This window comes from Porites lutea, chromosome 6, assembly GCF_958299795.1.
Source record: "Porites lutea chromosome 6, jaPorLute2.1, whole genome shotgun sequence".
Classification (NCBI taxonomy): Eukaryota; Metazoa; Cnidaria; class Anthozoa; order Scleractinia; family Poritidae; genus Porites; species Porites lutea.
This window is the reverse complement of record NC_133206.1, coordinates 12,708,380-12,723,851: the sequence shown is the minus strand read 5'-3', so window position 1 is coordinate 12,723,851 and position 15,472 is coordinate 12,708,380. Positions and strand designations below refer to the sequence as shown.

Genomic DNA, 15,472 nt, shown 5'->3' with positions numbered 1-15,472 from the left:
TACTGTCATATATTCCAGTAATCACAAATTGGTGTTTTCTAACGTTAACCTCAAGGTATGTATTAGGAGCTTGTCCTATCAGTCTTTAGGAAGGGCTTCTGGCGGCCCGAACCTATTGCTTAGGGTGTTGGTTATCTTTTTGAATGGTGCTTTTCAGCTGGAAAGATTTAACCGATGTCTATGATTTTTGGCTGCCCTAATAAGAAATAGTGGAAGTGTAAGAAAATGTTATTGATTATCTTGTAGTAAAACGTTTGAATATCGGCATGTATCGACGAAGAAGCTATTGTTATTATATGACAACGCCATCGTTACACGGTACGCCAGTAAACAACGTCAACTTCCGTGACGTTAACCCTGTTACGACACTTGATTTTTTCTCACTCTCTCAATCGAATACGATGTTTATTTTTGCAGGAAGTGAACTACATGTGCCCGCTAAACTCTGAAGGATTCCCAGACAGGTAAATCTGATCCTTGATCGGCAAATAACAATAGCATTGAGAAAGATATTTATTGAGTCAGTGACAGAGGTGGCTTGGATAAAAAGAACCGCCCAGTACCCTCAATAGTAATCGAACCTGTGACTTTCCGTAACTAGTCCAGATGCTCTACATGACTAAGCTATAAGAGACCCATGGGAGCTAAGGGCACTAAACTATCTTTGGGTGACAAAGATCCTGCATACTGCTAGAGCTGAAATGTCGTTATGTGCTTATGCGCAATGACAGAAGAAAATTCACCAACAGAAATTCAACAACAGCATCCCTTTCACGTCCGGTGTTCGTGACCGCACAACATGAGAATTAAGCTCGATGTTTTGAATCGGTTTGCCAAACTGTTAACATTTCCGCTCAAAACTGTGAAATGCTCAAGTTCTGCAGGTTTTTTAATTTCATTATGAAACGACTGGCAAAATTTAAGCTGGAAACTTTAAATACCTGTCTCAGAGCAACACGATAACCTCTACAATAATAACTGCACCCATGATCATTTCGTGTCAAAACAGCATCCAATACAGGTGGTACTAGTTGTTTTAAATTGATCGGTACTGAAATGGAGCCCATTCTCTTGACATCCCAACCGCCATGTTGTGCCCCAAACGAGTCCTGTAGGAGTTGAAGTCTTTTCCCTGCTAAAGGCCTTTTACTTTGTCGCAATAATTTTGTAAAGATCTGGAGCTGCTTTGCTCCATTTTTAGGTGTTTATAAAACAAAGGCGGTTGTGAAACAGGAATGGTTGGGATGATTTAATTGACGATTTCTGTTCTTTGCGTTTCAGTTTGGCTGTAGCGAGTGAAGGAGCATTGACCATCGGAACAATTGACGAAATTCAGAAGCTTCACATCCGAACTGTTCCTCTGGGAGAGAGTCCACGGTATTAGTTTGCATGTAGTTATTTACTGCGCTTTTGTTTGATTTTGTTCACCGTTTCACATTGACCATAATACACCTTGTTTAGTCCCCCAAAGTTTGCATAACCTTTGTCTTCGATTTATCTTGGGACGACTGTTATACCCAGAAGAAACTGAAAACAATGGTTATGCATTTTTTTTTCTGGAGTGGCGGGAGGGGGAGGGGGGGGGGGGGGGGTAAGCAAGGTGCATTATGGTCTATGTGAAGATGGTGAATTCGAAATGAAAATGCAAATGAAGTGGCTTGGTTATTACGGTAGCTGAACTGAATGAAGGAAAATGGAGAGGATTTGTAACGATCTTTCTGGACATTGATATTACGATATTCGATGAATCAAACGCAAGGTTTGCATTTATTCAGTGGAGTCTGTCTCTTTTGAGGTTAAAAGTAAATATGCAGAGCGACAGAGAGAAGAGAAGCTTTTTTGTTTGTTTGTTTTTTCTGTTTATTTGTCTCTGTTTTTCTTGTTGTTTGTTTGGGAACGTTGTTTGTTTCTGTCTTCTTTCACGGTTCTCATGATTTTCAGTTACTTGTCACAATAATTTAACTGTCGACTAAACGAAACAACCCCCTCCCCAACCAGAAAACGTATCTCGTATTATTTAGCCTGCGCTACAAACGTAATTTTAACGGCAGCTTACAATGATAAATTTCGCCTGGGTCGCAGGCTCGTCAGCTTAGTCTGTTAAAGTTGTGGACAAAGAAGTCCCAGGTTAATTACCGCACGTAACGTATCTAACATTGGTGGTATTTTTTCTCTTGTCAGGCGTATTGCCTATCAGGAATCCACCCAAACATTTGGCGTCATCTCCATGCGTATTGAAGTTCTGGATCCCACATCAAATTCGACCCGACCCCTCCACCCCAGCGCAAGCACTATGGCTCAGAACATAACTACCAGTGTGTCAACCGGCATGCCAGGAACATCCACCGGCAGCTCCAACAGAGCTGCTGCTGCTGACGGCATCACTTTTGGCGATGAGGTGGAAAGAAGTAGTGTCTTGATTATTGATCAACACACCTTTGAAGGTATGTGTTAGTAACCATACACCTTGCCTTGCTTAGTTCACAGGTGTCTAAATTATAGTCGCTGTCAATTTTGGATGCTTCACTAAAGAGAACAGTCTTAACCAAGTCGACCTCTTCATCAGTAGTAGGATCTAAAATTTTGTCAGTAACCATATAGGAAGCGAAGCGAGCTTTAATGAGATTTCAAAGCGACCCAAGCGGCTGGCGCGGTGGCGAGATTTCGCCTTGCCCCTCTTGAAGGAATTTGAATCTAGTTTCGCGCCAGAATCATAGTTAAGGGTCAGTATGTTATCGATCGCTTGGCAGATATTTCAAAGGTCCAAAAGCTTATGTGACAGTAACAACGAGCATAGTGGTATTAGTCTTGATTGACGTCTTGTTCGTCGCTGATTCTGATTGGCTTGCGCTATGATTTATGCAGCGACCCGTTTTTGGGTCGCTAACATCGGCGTGCGGTAAGCGCAAAAAGTCCTACGTAGGGTGTGACAATTCCTTGTACGGGCAATTGAGCTGTAGTGGTGCTATTTAAATGAAACCTCTTCAGCAGTATGTTGTCGTGGTAATATTTGGTAATACTATTTTGTTTATTACAATTTTGCCAATTTAAATTTAGCTTTTTTCCCCGGGATTTTTTTGAAAGTGTTAACGCATCATTTTCTTGTTACAGTGACGCATGCGCATGATCTTCAAGACCACGAGTGTGCCACCAGTCTGATTTCGTGTACGTTATCAGGTGATCCTAACAGTTCATTCAGTAGCAATGGAACGTCCAACACATTCTACTGTGTCGGTACAGCTTACGTCTTCCCTGAGGAGCCGGAACCCAAAACAGGACGACTTATCTTATTCCAGCTACTAGAAGGTAGAAAAAAAGACACAATTTACGATAGAGTAACTTTCGATTCGAGGACAAGAACGACTACCAGTTCAGTTTGAAATTTGATTGAAAGTTTTTTTCGCGTATTGTCAAAACGATAACATCTCTAACATTTGATAACTTTTTCCCGCCACTACAACATTCTCGCTTAAACTCATAGTATAATGGCGACGGCTATCACTTTTTCCCGCCAAATGACGCTGGTTCACGCGTGAGCACTACTCTGAGTCTCGAGAAAATCTCGTACTTGTTGTCGTACTCGTCTTATTAAAAACCAAAGGTCTCTAATTTCAAAAACTGGCGATATAAACATAACTTAGGCGTGCAAATAATCATCAGGTAAGATTTCCGTTCAACCCCATAATTTATTATGCATGCACTAAATTCATACTATTTTACACAAATAGTTAATATAAATAGAATAGAAACATGTATGCATAAGACTTGATGGGGTTGTACAAAAATCTTATCCACAGTTTTTACTCTGCATTATAGAGCGTGGAGCTTTATGTCTAAGTGCGCCAAAACTCCTATCACAAAGATTTGAAAGGCCAGTAACTTCTTACCACACCTTAAAAAATATATTTGCAAACTCATGTACAAATTTGTTTTTTCTATGAAAAAAGTTTGTGCCATGCACGTGCAAATACCCTTTCATACATTTCGTGAGTTGGGCACCTTATAATTCCGTTGTTGGTACTTTTGTTTCAGGAAAGCTTGTCCAAGTCGCTGAGAAGGAAGTCAAAGGTGCCGTGTATTCGCTCGTGGAGTTTAATGGCAAAGTTTTGGCCGGTATTAATAGTACGGTAAGCAAAATGATTTTACGAAAAAATAAAATAAAAAAAGTTGCATGTAAGCTATCCTAGCCCAGAAACAAAGCAACATGTCAGGCGAAGACGAAGACGGTTTGATGTCCCAAATCAGTCTTGTGGGAGTTGAACTCTTTTCTTATGTAAACGCTTCTTTTCTTCCAATAAATTAGCATAGATGCTGGAGCATGGGTACGTCAGCGAAATCGCTTTAGGGACCATTCCTTGTACATGCTTCTCTTTGTGTTTACCCAGGCCTTTGACGGACCTAACACCTTCACCGTTTCCAATTTTTTCATCCCATATCTAGACTGCTGCTAGTACCTTGGGGCGGTGGGTTGAGCGAGTAAATCGAGCGAGCGATCGAAAAAATGTAGAGCAGAGTGGAAACTGGGAAGAAAGCACCTCCACCGAAAAGTGTTAGAGAGACGCCTTTCCTCAGTTCCCCTCTCGACCCATACACACTTACGACGTAAGCATGAAAGCAGCTTCAAAAAAAGTAAATAGGGCGGCAAAAACAAGAAAGACTTGGGATTTAGAGATTTAAAGTTAACCCCAAAAGATATTCCTCGAACAGTTTTAGTAAATACACGTACGTTGGAAAGTGGACAGAGGAGAAACTAACCTTCGGCAAGGATCCTTCGAAAATACATGAAACGTCAAGTCTCTCCTCTTATCAGAACGATTGGTGCAAAGCGCAGCAGCGCGGCATTTGTGAGGACTATTAATAATTTTTTGTCATAGAAGAAGGGTGCCGTTCGGCCACTTCATACAATTTAATTGTGATGTGACCCTTAGGAGGACTCGCTTACGTCGTAAGTGTGTTTTGGCTTTCTTTAATCCTTCCAAGCATCGAAATGACTGACTGAAAAGCTGGGGACTGCCTATAGTTCACTTCTTCCGGCGTATCCATACTGTACTAAGCACCATTTACACTGGCTTCTTGTCTCCGGTTGACAAGTTCGTCCTTGGCAAGTTTTCCTTGGTCGTGTATTTAACAGAATATGCCAATTTTTTCCCACCAAGGGAAATGTTATTTGTAGCCATAGCTATGGCTTTTTGAAGTTCAACCTAGATGCAGCTCTGTTCTTATCTGTGTTGTCTCTACAGGTCAACATTTATGAGTGGACGACGGATAAGGAGTTGCGATTGGAATGCCAATTTTTGAATAACATCCTGGCTCTTTTTCTCAAGTCCAAAGGAGATTTTATTTTGGTAATTGTTTTGTTTTCTATTGCTTTAGTCAAGAGAGAATAATCCCTTTATCCTCTTGTGCTTTATTTTGTGGTACTTATGTAATTTGACTGGAAATGTCCAAATGGAAATTCACGAAAAATTTCTTTAAAATACCCGCTGAGCATCGCTTGTGAATGAAAACACATATGAAAGGGTGAGCGTTCTGACTCGCCTTGAGAAAGAGGCCAGGTCTGTTGAAAGAAGACAAGAAAAAAAGGTTGTCGTTAGAGAAACCGTGGTTTTAGCGTCAGTAGGGGAGTGAATCACAAAAATGGTTTTATCACGCGAGTTGATGAGTATATACTTGCCTCCGCAATGCAATTCTGAAGTTGACGTTTCCAACGGTAGTCTTTGTAAGTTGGACTGTGCACCTTCTCAACTTTGTTGTTAACCCAAACAGAATTTGTGTACCGGGTTTTGACACGAATTCAATAGCGGCAACTAGGTTTTACATTTTATGATAGGCCATTTCCAAGTTGTCGGAAGCCTCTGTTTCAAAGCGAGGCTAAGTGCAAAGCCGTTGATATGAAATTATTTTTATTCTCAAGCAAATAAGAATCATTTTCACAAGAAAGATTTTAGCACTTAGCCTCGTTCTTGGATCTCGGGAGTGGCCTATTGGTTTTAAAGTTAAGGGGTGTAGCCAATCCGTAGTACGGTTACTTGCTGTTTTGCAGGTTGGAGACTTGATGAGGTCTATGACTCTGTTAGCCTACAAGTCCATGGAAGGGAGTTTGGAAGAGGTATGGACTGATATGGGTGCTATTTCTTTTTTTTTTCAGAGAATGATAGGTATAAGTTGAAGGTTGAATCTTTTTCCAGGTTAAACCAGAATTTCCTTTCACTCCTATGAATAATAAGGGCCAGAAGACAAAGCAAATTTTGAGCAAAACTAGGTTGTTTACTTGGTTAACCTAAAAACAAGTTTGTAAATAAGGACTCGCCTATAGCGTTATCGCTTCCATGGCAACTGGATCTCAAGGGTCTAAGTATGGAACAAACTTGTTCTGTCATTAAAATCACGTTATATTCCTTCTTGTTGATAGATTGCCCACGACTACAGCCCAAACTGGATGACGGCGGTTGAGATCCTTGATGATGACACGTTCTTAGGAGCCGAGAATTCGTTCAACTTGTTCACGTGTCAGAAGGATAGCGGTGCTGCTGCAGATGATGACAGATCCTACCTTCAAGACGCTGGACAGTTCCACCTTGGAGAGTTTGTGAACGTCTTTAGACATGGTGAGTGAGCAGTGTGCGGTTAATTCCAGCCAATCAGAGACCGTAGTCCCTCTCCCACGCTGATCAGGGACGGTAGGCCTTTTTCCCGCGCTGATCAGGGACGGTGGGCTTTTTTCTCAGGCTGATCAGGGACGGTAGGCCTTTTTTCCGTGCCGATCAGGGACGGAAGGGCATTTCCCGCGCCGATCAGGGTTACGCGGGTACCTCTCCCGTGCCAATCAGGAACGGCGGTAGCTGCAGGCAGTTTAGGTGGATGGTTGCCATACCTTGAATAGATCTTTAACCTTAATAATCCATTTACATTTACATATACTATCTTGTAAAATCTAGGAAAGACATAGTCGCAAGCCCCGTAACTAATAAATAAAGTGCTACTACTGAGAATAAAAATACAAATACGAAAAAAACTCCAGTCAATTTGGAATATATACTTGCATCCTTTGCATACTGTGGTTCTCTTCCTCCATGGTATTTTCGTGTTTTTTTCTCTCGGTCTCCTGTTTGAGATTCAGAAAACCGTGAATACCTGAAATATTTCAGGGATGTTGATAATTGTGTTTTCGCCAATCGCATCAAAGATTAGAAGGTACAAGCGAAGAACAAAACCGCAAACTTTATTAACGTAACTACTTACAGCTTAGTTTTGTTTCCCTGATATTTAACTATTTCCTTGCAACACAATAACATTCCAGGGCCCAGCTGTTGGAAGGCCGATTAGCACTTAACCTGGGTTTAAATTTAACCCGGGTTTCTTTTTCTTTTGTTCAAAAGCATTTTCTTGGATAACTTCCTCTGTTTCTTTTAGAGCTTCCAATCATCAACTTGCAGACAAAAAGAATAAAAACTGAAATGCTTTCGAAGCTTTCAAATCTGAATTCAAATCTCGCAGTAACCCAGGGTTTAACCTGAGATCAGGCCCAATTTTAGCGGTTCTCATACATTCTCTCTAACGGCTACCACGGAATGTTATTACAGAGCGAAACGAAATTTGAGCCTGATCTCAGGTTACCCAGGGTTATTTTAATCCAGCTTTGAACAACCCGGCCCAGAAGTATTTCAGGTGTTCACGGCCTTCTGAGACCCAGTTTACACGAGTCCGGACAAAGTTAATATCGGACGAATTTTTTACCGGGGTAACCCGTTTACACGGAACCGTGCAAATTACGCGGGTCCCGTGTAAACGAAAGGTGGATCCTTGCAATTTTTTGGCCGTTCAAAAATTTGTCTGGATCCGTGTAAACGGGCTCTGAGTTCCATATCTGTGACATTATGCTTGGGGAAGCTGAGTAGTGAACTAGTGTGTCTTTCAGTCGGGGGGAGGGGGTGGGTGGGTCGTATTCCTCCTCCCTTATGAGGTTAGGTATAACTTGTTCCTTATTGTTTCGTTTTGCAGGCTCTCTCGTCATGGAACATCCCGGTGAAGCGTCCACACCATTTCAAGGCTGCGTTTTGTTTGGCACTGTCAACGGCACAATAGGTTAGACACAATCTGTTGTTCTCTCCATTGAAGAATGGGAGAGGGGTAGAGGAAACACTATTAGGGAGGAGCGTGGGAATGCGCGGAGAGTATAGAAATCCAGACTGACAAATAATTTGCATTTGCTGAATTTTGATTCTCCCTTTAGTGAAGTCATCGACTCTAGTAAGCTTAGCTTCCAGGTGGCGATGTCTGGTTCACCACTGATTCTTTCATGGCAAGTCTATGGGCCTGTTTACATAGAGGTGGAGGACCCCAGGTAGGTGAGGTAACCCGCTTTGGTTGGTATCACGCCTGTCCATATGATCTCTCATTTTAATTTGATCACGTTTACATGTTAGGCGGGGTGACCCGCCACACGTTACCTCACCTACCAGGGGTCCCCCACCTCCATGTAGACAGGCCTTATGTGGTGTAACATGATCTTGTGCGTGAAGCGCTTTTCGGCAGTTCTTGCATGGCCCGGCTTAACAACACACTTAAGTTTTTAAATAGGCCACGAAAACATGAAGAATGTCGTGACTCTAAAATCGTTGATTCCCGTTACATGGAACCTTGATAATGATGCTGTGAAAATCGTCACGCCAAATATACCATTGAGGGTTTAAAAAATATCCCCCAAAGTCCTACAAACGCAACTAGCACTTGGATGCATTACTTGTTTCAAAGCCTAACTGCATGAATTTTCCTTCTGCCAAGCGTAAGCTATCGGCTATGAAATTCAATAGGTATCAACCATCAGTTTTTTCCTTTCCTTGTATATTGTGGTTCAACTTTGTCCTTGGTATAATTTTAAGTTTTTCTGGTTTTGAGTTGGGTAATGTGCGATAGTGAGTTTGAAACGGGGGAAAACAAAATTAAAACCAGACGTAAAATTGAACTTCAACACGTAGGTTTCTTCACTCAGTTGGTCTTAGTGTTCTTGGGTAAGAAAATTCTTAATTGATTTGATTTAACAGGAATTGTAGCCCAGCTACCTCAAGAACTGAGCACGTTTTTAACGCTGGTGCAAGTAAAACTCAGTAAAGTTATCAAGAGTGTTGGAAAGATAGACCACTCATTATATCCTTTAACTATTTGTCTTACTGATGATGTGTAACTCTGTCAATTACGACAGATTTAGAATGTCTCCTTTTAATCCCATCCCGTCTTTTGGTCACTTGTGGTACATCTTAGGTTATGTTCATACTATACTGAATAGCTTTCCTTAGTGTGTAGTATGAATAGCAACGGTACAGAACTGGAACAAGTCGCTCACACATATCGAACAATTGGCCGTGGTGGGTTTGTAAACAGGGTCCATACAGAGTCTTGAATTCTTGAAAAAGTCTTGAAATTTGCCCAGCAATTTCCAGACCTGGAAGAAGTTCCTGGGGTTTTTTTTTAAGGTCTCTATTGGTCACCTTTTTGGCAACCTTGAGTCTCGAAAAAAAATTATTGTTATGGAAAAAAGTCTGGAAAAAGTCTTGAATTTTGGATCCAAAAATCTGTACGAACTCTGTGTGAACTAAATTCCAGTCCTCACTCCGTCCCCTATCCGATATGTGACGTTTTACTTTGAGAGATCGGCGCGGCGCGGTAGAGCTCCTCTCCGTTACAGAAATCGCGCCGAAATCACCGTTCTTACGTGTGAACAGAATTCCTATGCGGTATGGTTTTTGTGTTGGCGCAAATAAGCTATCCTGTATAGTATGAACACCTATCCGATATGTGACTCTCCACTTTAGAGATCGGCGCGGCGCGGTAGAGCTCCTCTCCGTTACAGAAATCGCGCCGAAATCACCGTTCTTGCGTGTGAACAGAATTCCTATACGGTATGGTTTTTGTGCCCGCGCAAATAAGCTATCCGGTAAGTATGACCACCTATCCGATATGTGATGCTCTTCTTTAGGGATCAGCGCGGCGCAGCTTCGCTCCGTTACAGAAATCGCGCCAAAATCACCGTTCTTACGTGTGAACAGAATTCCTATACGGTATGGTTTTTGTGCCGGCGCAAATAAGCTATCCGGTAAGTATGACCACCTATCCGATATGTGATGCTCTTCTTTAGGGATCAGCGCGGCGCAGCTTCGCTCCGTTACAGAAATCGCGCCAAAATCACCGTTCTTACGTGTGAACAGAATTCCTATACGGTATGGTTTTTGTGCCGGCGCAAATAAGCTATCCGGTAAGTATGACCACCTATCCGATATGTGATGCTCTTCTTTAGGGATCAGCGCGGCGCAGCTTCGCTCCGTTACAGAAATCGCGCCAAAATCACCGTTCTTACGTGTGAACAGAATTCCTATACGGTATGGTTTTTGTGCCGGCGCAAATAAGCTATCTGGTAAGTATGAACACCTATCCGATATGTGACGTTCTACTTTAGGGATCGGCGCGGCGCAGCTCCGCTCCGTTACAGAAATCGCGCCGAAATCACCGTTGTTATGTGTGAACAGAATTCCTATACGGTATGGTTTTTGTGCTGGCGCAAAAACTATCCAGTATAGTGTGAACATAACCTTTGTCTTTGCATTGAAATGAAACTCTCTCAATCGGTAATTGTTTTATTATGAGTAGCCGCATTCTTAATACAGTGGAACCTCGATATAACAAAGAACTAAGAGACCGTTGGCAAAAATTTGTTCACTATAACGAGGTTTCATTATAGCGAGGTTCTTTTTCATATGTTTCACTCTACTGGGGTAAAGAAAATCGTTCGTTATACCGAGAACTTCGTTAGATCCATTCGGGGTTCGTTGTATCGAGGTTCCACTGTGACGATTTTGGCGGTGCCTGTCACTTGGTGATTGAGCTTAAGACTGCAAGGGTTTCCGTGCAGGGACCAGTGAGACGTTAACTGTAATAAGAATTACTGCGGAACTTAATAATGCCTTAACTTGTTTTTCTACCTGGCGCGCCTTTTCCAATGAGAGAAAAACTGAGCCAACGATCGGCTTTGTGGACGGAGATTTGATCGAAAGCTTTTTAGATCTCCCTCGGTCAAAGATGGAAGAGGTGGCTTCGGGACTACAGGTAAGTGTTAAGTTTTGTTTCGGTAATTGTTTCAGACTACCCCAGGCTCCAGGTGGAAGGAAGATAGCAGACTCATGGTATAAAATTTAGCCTGGGAGTTTTTCCCTCTTAGAGCGGGGTCTGATATCCCGGAGGGCAGCGTTTTCTCTGGGACGCGCTACCACTAGTATTTCTTGAGTTGTGCTTCTCGGGGAAGGGGCCCGGGCCTAGGGTCGGGATCGAGACAGGCGGGATCATGGATGTCCGTAAGGGCTTTGAAAACAAGATACAACCCTTATAATAGTGCTTGACCGCTCAGCCAATCGGGGCTTGCTGGCTGGTCAAAGAGAATTTAAAGTCCCTGTCAGTAAAAAAATTTGTTTTATAGGAGTACTAACACGATTACTGGTAATCATGTAATTCAGTTACATTATAATCCTGAAATAAGGACGGACACAAATAATTCACATAAACTTAGCAAGTAAGAATGCCAATTGGCCGGATGCAATCCAGTTTTATTAACAAGCGTGATTGAGGAGTTGAACTCGGGACTACCGAGAACAAATTCAGCTAGCGGTCAGGGCAAGACTTGAACTTGCAAGTCCAGCGCTCTAACCGCTCGGCCACGCAGCGTCCACAAACTCTCTAAGCTGGTCTCGTATCTGCCTGAATAGATTGATGATGGCAGCGGTATGAAGAAAGAGTGCTCGGTCGAGGACCTGGTCAAAGTTATTGAAGAACTGACGAGAATCCATTAAGAAAACGTTATTCTGTGTTAAACTTCAACACCAGAGGCATTTGAAATCGGATTACATGCAAGTGAGCCTCAAATCCGTTAACCTTTACAATGTAAATACGTGACTAAGCTTTGACGGGTAACGCCCACCCTAACTTTAAGTGTTATTCTTAATATTTAAGGTATACATTTACTCGCGTCTTAAAGAACACACATTACTTGGAGGCAATTTCGCGATGTATGTTACTTCAGGCTTACGCGCGCCTTCATGCAGTTCTTCTTTAACGCCGAACTGTATAAAAGTAGATTTACGCTTTCGCGTAATTTTTATGTGCGTAAATAGAATAGAGGCAATGTATGAAAAGGTCGCACCTAAGCGTAAAACTTGAATCAAGGTGGATTTCCACTGACAAGTATTTTTCACGTGCGTAAGCACGTATATTTTACGCGCGTATATAAAATAGAGGCAAAATATGAAGTGTCGCGCGTAAACGTAAAATTTGAGCGAGGTTCAGTTTTTACGTTTACGCGCGAACGTACGTAAAAATTACGCGACAATGGAAATCCACCCTCACGCTCAAAGTGTACATCTACACGTGACCTTCTTTATTTACGCGCGTAAAATTTACGTGCGCACTCACGTAAATATAACGCAACAGTGGAAATCCAGCTTTACACGCGGCCTTTCATGCGTTGCGTTTGTTCTAGTTAAGCGCGTAAAAATTACTAGCGCACGTACTTAAAAATTGCGCGACAGTGGAAATGCTCTTTTACACGGCTGCAGCGTTTTGGGATTTCCTTTCGCCCTTTGACGTGTGTCCTGGTCCACGCGCCCGGCTTGTTGTGAGAGCGCGTGGCTACCTGCAACGGTTTTTGTTTTTGGGTCCGCGTGTGCCGTCCACGCTTTATAACTGAACTTACGCAACAGAACGGGAGAGGAAAGAAGACGGCAAACCTTGCGTGACAAGCGTGACAATAATTTTCTTTGAAATAAGCTTCCACCCAACTTCACCTTTTTTTAAACAAATCTTTTTGTGAAAGACCAGAAGATATGAAAGAAATTGAAATATAAATATTAACAATAATATATCACGATAAAACGCGCAAGTAGTAGCTCTGTCACGTTTGTCACGCACACAAGCGTTTTGCTGTCCTCATGTTGCGTAAACTTACTATTTATTATTGTTTAACTACATTCTGTGTTGCATGGACTCTCAAAGTGTTTGTTTAAGGAAGCTGAAAAGTAATATGAAGGTTAATTTGCTTTAACAAAAAAATATTATGATAATCATTATAAAGATAATTATTATTGTATTTTTTAACGTTTAAATACAATATGACGTTAGCCGCGCTTCTTCGAACGTTCCTAGTATAATATTACCTTAAATGTACAGAACATGTGATTCAACTTTGAGTGAAACTGTTAGTATAGGTAATAGCATGATTTGTAGTGATATGTGGCATAAACACCTCGACTGATATTTCGAAATTGTATAGGTAATTTCACGAGTCGTTAGGCGAGTGAAATTTGAGACAATTTTGAAATATAACGAGTGGTATTTATGCCAAATGTCACGTACAAATAAATCATGCTATTATTGTTTATACTACTGCCCGCAAAAGGTTTGTAATTTTCACATGTAGGTATTTCAAATTAAGCTGAAATACCACTGCTCTAAGCCAATTTCTCATGTAGTAGTATAAGGTGGGGAATATTTATCCGAACTTTACAGATTTTTTTTCTAGTTTTTAGATAAGCGGTTGTTTGTAAATTTAGCCTTGTAATCACTGTAAATTTCCGCGTGTAATTAATTGCTTTTAGTAACTTAACTTAACTTCACTTTTCTATTCTTTATTTCGATTTGTGTATTTGTTTATTAATTTTGTTGCTCAGCGGTATAATGAAATACTCTTATCCAACTGATTCACGATCTTGAGACCATAAAAAGCCTTTTAATAAGCCCCAATATTTACATACAATTCTTCAGACTGATCTTAATACATATCCCTCGCGATTTAGTTAAGGGTACCCAAATGCAAAAAAATGTATTACTGCATATTTTTTAATGTACCGTTTGAGTAATGTATCAAAAACTCGTGCTTCGGGTTTCATCAGGGGTTCCAAACACCAAGAAACAATAAAAGCACGGGGCCGCAGGCCGAGTGCTTTCATCTGTTTCTCGGTGTTTGGAACCCCTGATGAAACCCTCGCACTCGTTTTTATATATTACTCAAAGCTTTCCCCTTTGGCTATCATTTCGTAAATTCTCGTAACCTATTCTCTTGATTATAAACTGATATTGAATTTACACCATTATTTCACTGCCCTACTATCGCATTGCGACAAAACTAGTCGCGACGCCTTGGAACGTACGTTCCCATAATCGGCTCCATAAGTCGGTGTTCATCTATCTGTCGACCACTGTAGACCACTTTGATTGATTTATTGATTGGTTGATGGATGGATTGATGGATGGATTGATGGATGGATGGATCGATCGATCGATCGATCGATCGCCGGATCCACCGATTGATCGACTGATTGATGTATTATAATTAATTTAGCAATCTGTTTTTTTTTTCAGACTTGAAAGCAGTTCTTTAACGGACCATCCTCGGAGACCCAGGGGCAGATAGTGGGGGCGAGGGAAAGTCTAAACGGGGGGAAAAATAAGGCACGAAGGAAAGTAAGAACGGCGAGAAGTCGAGAAGAGCCCCTGGGGACAATGTCTTACCAGACCAGTTCCAAACGGTCGCCGCCGTCCTGGCTTCTGATTGGTACCAGAAAACTTGTGTTTTTCTGGCACCAATCAGAAGCCAGAATGGCGGCGACCGTTTGGAACTGGTCTGGTAAGACGTTGTCCCCAGGGGCTCTTCTGGCCGTTCTTTACTTTTCTTTTGTGCCATATTTTTCCGTTTGTTTAGACTTTCCCTCACCCCCACTATCTACCCCTGGGTCTCCGAGGATGTTAACGGACTTGCTTTCAAGCGCTTTTGTAAGAATTGTTTAGTTAATGAAGTTATGTCACTAATGTTTCAATGGTATTACCTTAACACCCTTAAAACGCTTTCGAATCATCCACAAACCTGAAATAATGGTGCAGTGTTATTTGATATTGCGTTACAACTATACCCCAACTGTAAGTTTGTCTCTTTCCCTTTCCATGATCAGGATGCATGGAAACGGATTGCTACTTGAAAACATTGGGGCACCTTATTAAGTCCTGTGGTTTTGAAATTATGGTAAAAAAAAAGAACCTGTCATGCTTTGTTTTCCCTTTGGTAGAATCATTTGATATAACTTGTGTGAGTCCTAGCAGCAAAACTCAAGTTTTTTGCTCAAGAATAATACAAATACAATCTGGTTCCATTCTTGATCTTATTTTCTTTGAGTGTTGAATCAATGAATCTATACTCTGCTTTTGTTGCGGGGTTGAACAGCATGAGTGCATTTGATCGGCTTCTGCATGGGTAGTTTTCCTTGTGAAGGGCCATTTTTCGTGAACGGTGAAAAATGGTACATAGCTGATCCACCAGGTACTTTATTGTGTCTGTGTCCTGAACACCCAATGTAACGTGTTCCCTTGGTACCCAGTACTCTTTGCTTTCTGAGCTTGCATGTACAATAATAAGCTCTGGAAGTTCAAATAATAAGTA

General features: G+C 41.6%; 1 protein-coding gene across 1 annotated transcript in view; it reads left to right on the top strand.

The window, feature by feature from the left end:
• LOC140941065 (DNA damage-binding protein 1-like) overlaps window positions 1-14,219 on the top strand; it is a 30,658-nt gene extending 16,439 nt beyond the window's left edge. Inside the window, 13 exon segments of the mRNA XM_073390023.1 lie at window positions 1-55; window positions 418-464; window positions 1,282-1,377; window positions 2,182-2,444; window positions 3,112-3,306; window positions 4,033-4,127; window positions 5,241-5,345; window positions 6,044-6,109; window positions 6,413-6,608; window positions 8,002-8,085; window positions 9,045-9,147; window positions 10,977-11,100; window positions 11,754-14,219. The exon segment at window positions 1-55 is cut by the window's left edge and continues 27 nt beyond it. Coding sequence (XP_073246124.1) covers window positions 1-55; window positions 418-464; window positions 1,282-1,377; window positions 2,182-2,444; window positions 3,112-3,306; window positions 4,033-4,127; window positions 5,241-5,345; window positions 6,044-6,109; window positions 6,413-6,608; window positions 8,002-8,085; window positions 9,045-9,147; window positions 10,977-11,100; window positions 11,754-11,837 — 1,513 coding nt within the window. The 3' untranslated portion in view covers window positions 11,838-14,219.
• Window positions 14,220-15,472: the final 1,253 nt, after the last annotated feature.